At 47.8% G+C, this 9,262-nt stretch overlaps 1 protein-coding gene across 1 annotated transcript; it reads left to right on the plus strand.

The window, feature by feature from the left end:
- Positions 1–2,564: 2,564 nt before the first annotated feature.
- Positions 2,565–4,828, plus strand: LOC120643169 (WAT1-related protein At1g25270-like). The gene is made up of 3 exons (XM_039919686.1): positions 2,565–3,295; positions 3,377–3,439; positions 3,755–4,828. The coding sequence occupies exons 1-3, from the start codon at positions 3,102–3,104 to the stop codon at positions 4,617–4,619; spliced, it is 1,122 nt and encodes a 373-aa protein (XP_039775620.1). The 5' UTR covers positions 2,565–3,101; the 3' UTR covers positions 4,620–4,828.
- Positions 4,829–9,262: the final 4,434 nt, after the last annotated feature.

The raw sequence follows: 9,262 nt of genomic DNA on the forward strand, positions 1-9,262 counted from the left end.
CAGCGCTAGGCAGCAGCGGAGCATGGCGCAGCGGGAGGAGCAACTCAACGGCGTGCGGGTGGGCAGCAGCGGAGCGGCTCAGCGGGGCGCGGTGGGGCGGAGCAGATCAAGGCGCGCTACCAGGCAGCGGCGGCGGCGTGGCGGGGCTGAGGGAGGGAGGGAGGCGCGGGCGGGTAGTGGTGGCGCACCGTGGCGGAGGGAGGGAGGGAGGCGACGGCGGAGAAAGGGCGGCGGCGGTGGCTAACCAGAGTAGGGGAGAGGAGAGGGGAAGGAATGACATGTGGGGCCTAGCGCCACGTCAGCGAAAACCACCTACAAAACCATCCTGGGGGGTTATTTACTCGATTTTAAGAGTTGGAGGACATTCCATTTCTGGTTTCGTAGTTGAGGGGGTAATCCGAATTTCTTGACAAGTTCGGAGGATAAAATGGACTTATTTCTAGCTTTTTTCGGAAGAAAAGCTAACAACAACTTTTCAGAAAAGTGCATCTCAAACAAACAAAATCTAAATTCAATTCAATCCGGCACATGGGTCACAAAGCAAGCATCATCTCGACCTAGCTAGCTAGCCTGCTGTTGTTGCGATCAAGCTCAGCTCGCAACGCAAGGTGTTTGACCCTGGCACAGCAAAAGCGAAACATGAACGGTAGTGTTGTTTCATCTCCTCTCCTGTTGTCCATGCCGCACCACTCAACCTTGCACCTACCTCTGCTCTCCTGTTCTGATCATTGTGACCACTGAATGAAGCTATTCCAAATGAAAAGGAAACCAACAAGAGTCAGAGGTTGGATACAATCGACGAAAGGGCCTATAGCATAGTGATTACATGAGCCTCAAATTGCATCTCAGATCCTGGATTCGACTCCCCATGGAAGTACATATTCTAGGATTTAACATCGTTGTACTTTTTAATGGTAGGTGACGTGCCCGTTGATAGCAAGATACCTATGGTGACTTTGTCAATTTTAAAGATTTGACAGCTCAGCCTTCAAAGATGTTCATACGAGTATGATTTGTGTTTGAGAATTCATAGGGATGAGTATGTGTGCGTTTGTGAGTATCTCATGTCAACATAGCCAGCTCACTCAAAATTAAGAGAGAGAAAATAATAAACAAATATAAGTAGAAACGCTCTGCTTTTTTTTTTCCTTTTCCCGGGGGGAGCTAGTAGTATATATACTCATCAGCTCCAAGCCCCTACATATCACTGCTTCAACAGTTTGCTTTGCTATAGCTTTCAAAGTGCTAAAGCTAAAGAGAAGAATCACATATCGTACGTATTGCAGGAAATTAAATTAAATTAAATTAGGTAGCACAAGCTATAAAAGTATTATTATTGCTGCACAGCTCGTGCTATACAACAAGCAGCATCATGGTGGTCCACATGTTAATAATAAATCTGCAATCCTTGTGGAATAAATAAGATTTTTGTTTTACTTTCAAGATTTTTGTTCCATCGGTATGCATGCATGTGGCATATAATTTTATTCATAGTGGAGTAGTACTATAAAGTCCCAATGTTCCAAACAGGGTATATATCTGTTCCTTGTATGCACAACCTTTTTCCTGTTTCATGATGAAATGTTTCCACTACAGATTGATCCATGTTTGATTTTAATTTGTGTCTGACACTTTCCTTTCTTTAAGTTGACACAGATGCACGCCTCGGTACGTATTCCATGGCCTTTCAAAGCTTAATCATCATGGCTCACATCGTTTATTCCATTCTACAAAAAGAAAAAAAGCAGCCAGCGAGCGCCTTCCTTTATTTCTACAGATTGATCCATGGATTATGTGAGTAGTAGTTGTCTACCATGCACGACTAGAGTTAATAAGAGGCAGACATGATACATCTATCTGTTCCTTTTCGCTGTTCATGCATGATAGATGATTCAAATACCTGGGGCTGGGGCTTATGGGAATTGGGATCTGATCGATCGAGTGGAATGGAAAGGAAAGAGACCCAAATGAAAGGTACACAAGAGTTGAATTAAACTGGAAATGGACACCTAGCAAAGTACAAACAGAGTAGCAATTCATGCAGTTGAATTAGTTAGGAACTTGCAGGGAACGAACTGGCCGGCACTAGATCCATCATATCATATATAGCACCAACAGGATGACGACTGCTGATTAGTAAATGCATGCGAAAGAAACTTTTGGTGCGGTGATTATATATAGCTGGCCGGAATTAGCTACGACGATGGAGAGAATAAGGAGCCAAATAAAGAGATGTACACTTTCATAAACTTTTATTATATAATATATACCGTTGTAGAGTAATTGGCATTATTTACACGTGGGCCGGGGGTAAAAGCCTATTAGTTACTAGATCCTCTACTAGTCTATATATGTAAAAAATAATCCATTCAATCCGGTTCACAAATAAAACATGCAACAAGTGTTTACACGCATATATATATTAGGACACACATATATATAGTACGCATTATTGTAGAGACTCAGAAAGAGAGGTCGTCCAAAGTGACATTGAAAAGCAGCCTGTCCGGCCGGATTTTCAAATTTTAGTGGCGAGATGGACGGACATGGATGCATGCAGCAGATGGTACGGTGTTCTCTCTTTTTTTAAAAAAAAGAAAAAGAAAAAGAAAAGAGTAGAGTTAAAGACGACCATGCATGATCCACGTATAGAATCGATGGCCAGATTTGCCATTAGAATACGCAAATGCATCTTTTGTTTAATTTAGAGAGGTTGCATTGCATTGTAAGCTACTAGCTAGCTAGTTTGGTGATTGGCCTTCCAAGTGTGGCATGTTCCTTCAGAGTTGCACTGCATGCAGTGGCATATATACAAGTTGTTACGGGTACGCTAGAGAGAACGTACGGACGTGCACGTGCAAATTCTTTGTATTGTGTCCATGTCGCTCTTTGCTGCCATGCTAGCTTAGCAGATGCATACGCTGACCAATGCATTATTCTCTCTCTGCCTGTCTCTCCCAGCTAGCTGCCTGCCTGCCTGCTTCCTATATATACTAGCTAGTGTCCCAACGACCCATTCATCACCATCACGGCACCTCCTCCGATCGATTATATATTTGTTGGCAATCTAGCTAGCTAGCTAGCTAATTATTAATATAATAATGGGCGGCGGCGGCGGCGATGATGATGTGGCCAAGGCGGTGGCGGCGATGGTGGCGGTGCAGGTGGTCTTCGCCGGCGTCAACATCTTGTACAAGCTCGCCGTGTCCGACGGCATGGACATGAGGGTGCTCGTCGCCTACCGCTACCTCTTCGCCTCCGCCTTCCTAGCGCCGCTTGCATATTTCATCGAGAGGTAGGTGCCGCTGCGTGCGTACGTACGTGGGCTCTTTTTTCTTAAAAAATGATTTATTATTTTGTTCCTGATGATCATCAGGAGGAACCGAACCAAGTTGACGTGGAGAGTGGTGGTGCTGTCTTTCATCTGCGGCCTCACCGGGTGGGTTTCCCCGGCCTTTCCCCTGATAGATAGATACTCCCTCTCCCTCTCCCTCTCCCTCCTAGTTGAGTTAGTTTGGCAGGCAGCAGCCAAACCACTATTATATTATATTCTTTTCCTTTCCGGGGAAATTAAGCAAAGCTAAAGCAGGTGCAGGTTGGCGGCCGGCCGGCATCTGATCTACTTGCTTAATTATTAATTAGTAGCTAGAGAGGAGAGAGTTTCATCATCAGTTAATTCCTTCAATTAATGATGCAATGCTCTGCTCTAAGAGTCTTAATGCATGCAATGCAATGCAATGCAATGCATATGCAGGGGCTCGCTGACGCAGAACCTGTACATCGCCGGCATGAAGCTGACGAGCGCGACGTTCGCCACCGCCACCACCAACCTCATCCCCGCCGTCACCTTCCTCCTCGCCCTCATCTTCCGCTACGAGCGCCTCGCCATCCGCACCATGTCCGGCCAGGCCAAGCTCGCCGGCACCTTGCTCGGCGTCGCCGGGGCCATGCTGCTCACCTTGTACAAGGGCGCCGACATCACGCCGCCCTTGCCCTTCAACACTAATGGGCTGCACCTGAGCCTGCACCCGCACCCGCACCCGGCCGCCGCCACCAACCGCGTCGTGGGCTCGCTGCTCTGCATCAGCAGCTGCTGCTTCTATGCCCTGTGGCTCATCCTCCAGGCCAAGCTCAGCAAAGAGTACCCCTTCCCCTACTCGAGCACCGCCATTATGTGCGCCATGAGCACCCTGCAGTCCGTCGCCTTCGCGCTCTGCAGCTACGACCGGGGCATGGACAGCGCGCGGCGGTGGCGCCTCGGCCTCGACGTCAGGCTCCTCTGCGTCGTCTACTCGGGCGTCCTCGCCTCGGGCGTCATGCTGGTGGTGCTCTCCTGGTGCGTCAAGCGCCGCGGCCCTGTCTTCGCCTCCGTCTTCAACCCGCTCATGCTGCTGCTGGTGGCCGTGCTCAGCTCGCTGCTCCTCGCCGAGCGCCTGCACCTCGGCAGCGCGCTCGGCGCCGTGCTCATCGTCGCGGGGCTCTACGCCGTGCTCTGGGGCAAGGGGCGCGACGCCAACCACAAGCAGGCCGCCGACCTCGACGACCTAGCCAAGGTCGCCGAGCTGCCCACCACGGCACCACCTGCAGCTTGCCGCCCATCGATACCGATCATCAACTAGCCTAGCTAGCTAGTTGCCCGCGGAACGGATACTCATCAATTAGCAAGTTAAGTACTCCTATATTGGCAAGACCGCTGGATCGAGCGAGGTAAGGTAGGGGATGGATGGGATGAACCAGATAGAATGCATGATACTCCAGACGATGTCTATTCTATTCACAAACAAATCACAAATACTAATTCACAATGAATTGAATTGATTTTGTATGACACGCATGCATGATCTGCTGCTGATTCAGTGATGAGTCACATAGCAATGCAAGCAGCAGAGATGGAATGAAATGAGAGTTATCGGGACGGACCCTGAGTAGGCAGGCTGACGTGCACGCTATTCGGCCCGTTAGAGGAATACTAGTATGTGGGCCTGATATATAGATTGTTGTTGCTCATGGCAGCCTTCATTACCCTCAATATTTGTGACTAACTTGGGCTGGGGCCTGCCTATACGGTAATTAAGCGTCACGCACGCACCCAGCTTGTGGCAACTTTTTTTTTTACTAATACAGGTATGGTTGCTAAAAAAAAAACTTGTGGCAACTAAATTTTTTACTGTTATTATTATTCCTTATCAAAGAACAAAAGGGGGTTGCCCTAAAAAAAAAAGAACAAAACTCCAGTATAGTCATCAACTGACGCAGCGCAGCATGCATGCATGACGACAGAGCGAGACGATGGATCGACGTGCTCTGAAGACCACATAATCCATCTGTGTATTTGCAGTTTCCGTTTACTTCTTGCCTAGTATGTCAACGTACGGTTTCTGACCCAGTCACCCAGCATGCATGACACTTCCTGATCTATTTCTAGTACCCCCCCCCCCCCCCCCCCCACACACACACACAACACACACACAACGACAGAGAGCAATCATTGTTGTCGTCGTCCCATCCAGCTAGATTTCTCAGCAGATACATCAATATGGTATAATGCTTGGATGCGGGGCATTCGTCAAAATTGAGTATGGGAAGAAAATAGCCTTTTAGAATAGTGCTTGGATGCAGGGCATACATCTAAGGCTGCGTTTGGATGTCAGTATTGAGACTCATAATCAGGCATTGGCATTGAGTACCCTCTAATTCCATTGTTTGGATGTCCAGGACATTGGGAGGTGGGAACGCAACGCAATACCGATTGGTATTCCCCGCTCCCGCACTCCCTAGCTCACAATACCGAGCGCTTCCCCTCGGTTTTGCGCTGAATTGGTCATGAGGTCCCCGGCTCACCCTGCGCGCCTGTCCCCTCCCTCCCTCTCCTCTCGAGCGCCTTTCTCCCCGCACGCCGGCCCCTTCCTCCCTCCTTCCCTTCCCCAGCAACGGCCCCTCCCATCAACGAGCGGGGGCGGCGCAGGTTTGGGGATGGGGCTCGTACGTCGGCGTCGGCGGCGGAGGTTCGCCGGGGTGGGGTTCGTACGGCGGCGGCGACGCAGGTCCGGCCCCCCTCGCGGCAGCGGCGCAGATACGGCCCCCCTCGCAGCGGCAGCGGTAGCGGCGGCGCGGGAAGTCAGGCTCCCTCGCGGCGGTGGGGCCGCGGTTGGCGCGCCCTCTGTTCTTCCTCAGCGCCGGCGCCCCCTTCTTCCTCCCGGCCGGTGCCCCCATCTTCTCTTTCTGGCTACACAAGTTTCAATTTCACCCTTTTGTCTTCCGAACAGGAATTGAAATTGGACTGCTTCCTAAGATTCCAAAAGCTAATTTCAGCTAATCCAAACAACAGAATTGGAATTGTGGTTCATTTCAATACCATGACTGATTTGATATTGAACCCAATTCAATGCCACACCCTCCAATATCGACATCCAAACGGAGCCTAAGGGATATGGCACCATCTCTGTATACACTATCTCCAAGAAAGAAAAAACAGAACGCTATATGAAGCACTGGCTAGAAATACTTGGATAAAGGATTTTGACCTGTTACACTCATCCTTCTCCGTGCAGCTCATCATAGAATTTGTGCAGGCCTGGAAAACAGACCAAAGGGTGAACCTCACACCGCACATCCAAGAAATAATTTGTTGGAAATTTAACGAGTCTGGCCAGTTTTCAACAAGCTCCGCCTACCACGCACAGTTCCAGGGGGCAATGAGCACCAACTTCAACCATATCATCTGGTCGGCCTGGGCACCACCAAAATGCAAATTCTTTAGATGGCTAGCGGTACAAGATAAAATTTGGATGGCAGATAGACTGAGCGCAAGGGGCTGACCACATAACCCAACCTGTTCACTTTGCCGTAGCTGTCCGGAGACAGGAAATCACCTTTTTGTCGATTGCAGGTTCACCAGGCGCATTTGGCCGCCTTATCCTTTTGGCTTGGGGAGCCGTCTCTGCACCTGACAAACTAGACATGCACAAATTCGGTCCGCGAGTGGTGGTCAGAGATGGTTGTGATAAGAGGAGTTTCGCGCAAAGGTTTAAAATCACTTGTCATTCGCTGGGAGATTTGGAATGAGCGTAGTGCACGTATTTTTAGCAGTACAAAAGTGCTTTCTTTTACAGTGGCAGAGAAGATTAAAGGAGAGGCTTCGGCTTGAATTTTGGCCGGGCGAAACACTTGACGTGTCTAATTAGTAGAGCTTGAGTTTTCTCTAGAGAGCTCGAACGGGCTGTCTGGGCTGGGAATGGAACGGCTGGACAGCCAGCCGTTCGGCAGCCCACGTGCAGATGAACGGCTGGGGCATAAGCCGGCCTTCCTTCCGTCAATTCGTAAAAAAAAAACCTTCCTTCCACCTATCCAGCCGGAACAGTAAAAACCAGCGTGTACTGTTCATTCAGCCACCCTCCTCCTCGGAGGAGTATCCACAAATTCAACTGCTTCATTGCTTGTTGTTTATCCGGAAGAGTAAACACTCAACCGGCCGGCTAGTGCTTATCAGGAGCTATGTCAGCTAGCTGCTAGCTGTGCAATCTTGATACCCCGCGATAAGGATAAAGCTCGCTGTCATTTTCATTCACTTGAACCGACAGCAATGTTTGATCCAAATGTGAAACAATGTAACTTCAGTGTCATTTTCACACTCAAAATCAAACATGCATGCATTCCCTATTTCACTTCGTTAAACTATTCATGCAAGTACTACCCACGGTTAGCCATATATATAGCCGATAAGAGCAATTCCAGGAGACCTTCTAAATAGCACCCTATCATAAGTTTAGATGGTTAAATAAAAAAGATACACTTCAGCAGACCTTCTAGACAAAAAAATAGTTAATTGAATCTGTGCCATTATAATTCTACCGTATTTGAAGCGCATCACTACTTCTCGAGTAACTACACCTGTCCTGTTACAATTTACCTACTATTCATTATGTACGCTGGACATAGGGCTGGACCCAGCAGGTGTATGGAGGTGTCCCTGCCACCACGTGGGGGAGCTTAAAGGCAGATGGAGGGTGGGGTAGAAGAAGCGTGAATGGAGGTAGAGCTAGGGGTGGTTTATCCACTCGCTGGGGCAAAATCGTCCATATAGAAATACTGTGGGGGAAGGGGCGCCCCAGCCCATATACGCCTGCAGCTGGGGCCCGACCCGGTGTCCAACATACATAATGTGTATTCTCAATAGCGGGTAAATTGTAATGGCACGGGCGTAGTTACTCAAGAAGTAGTAGTGGCGCGTTTCAAATATGTTATAATTACAATGGCACAGATCTAATTGATCCTTTAGTTATATATATCTGGTAAATAAGGTGTTCCTCTCGTGCGTGGAACATTATTAATGAATCCAAAAATGTGTCGGCATCTGATTCTACTGAAATCAATTATAATAGGTTAAAAAGAACATGACTTTGCTTTTGCCCGGCCGAACTAAAGTAATACAATTTCTTTAAATAAACACTGTCACTAGTGTACTAGTATGCGCAAGAAAGTAAGATGAACAAATCAAAAGGAACCATTATATTATTCGTTCCCTACACAAACATATAGGAGTATTAGATATTCTCGGCACTTAGATTGCAGGATGTCATCTCGATCGCGTCTTCTTTGGTAATTATTCATTCATAATCATTGGATACTCCAACGAACTATACACTTAACAAGCATAGCAATCGTGGGCCATCAAAGAAAGCTGGCTATTATATATTTCGATATGCTTCTCGCGCGCGCGCGCATGCTGGCACAAAAGATCTTTATTTAAGTGGTGATAAGAATGCAGTGCATGTTGGGGTGGTGAAGAGGATCATCGCCTTTTCAATGTTATCTGTAGGGCCATCTTCGCTCTGGATCACTCGTGTTAACTTTCTTCAGTGTGCTTTCCACAGATCACAATCGTGTCCAACTTTGTAGCGGCAGCAGCACTCATGAAACAATTTCTTTGGTGATTGCCAGCATTAATCTTGCTTGTGCAAACTTAGGCTTTATAAGTTCACTAAAAAAACTGTAACAGGTCAAAACACAACTTCTTTTCCAATAAAGAGAAAAAAAGCATGATTAATACATGAGAGCGAGAGGCAACCTATCTGCACTCGACAACAACAACCACATTTGATTTGTTTGGACAGTTTGGTTTGATGCAACAACCAGCAGTTGGGTGATGCTCTGCCTCTCCCTTTTATAGCAGTGACACTGCTGTATATATGTTCCTGATCAATCTTTGTGATCTTTTATAGCTGCTTGTCTTAACCATCGAACTAAAACAAGGTGCTATATG

The sequence above is a fragment of the Panicum virgatum genome, chromosome 7K (assembly GCF_016808335.1).
Source record: "Panicum virgatum strain AP13 chromosome 7K, P.virgatum_v5, whole genome shotgun sequence".
Taxonomy (NCBI): Eukaryota; Viridiplantae; Streptophyta; class Magnoliopsida; order Poales; family Poaceae; genus Panicum; species Panicum virgatum.

What these genes read in the sequence shown, in the direction of transcription:
- LOC120643169 (XM_039919686.1), top strand. Translation starts at nt 3,102, where the DNA reads ATGGGCGGCGGCGGCGGCGATGATGATGTGGCCAAGGCGGTGGCGGCG. An exon ending in CTTGCATATTTCATCGAGAG is followed by an intron (nt 3,296 to 3,376) that starts GTAGGTGCCGCT and finishes GATGATCATCAG; the next exon opens with GAGGAACCGAACCAAGTTGA. An exon ending in TTCATCTGCGGCCTCACCGG is followed by an intron (nt 3,440 to 3,754) that starts GTGGGTTTCCCC and finishes ATGCATATGCAG; the next exon opens with GGGCTCGCTGACGCAGAACC.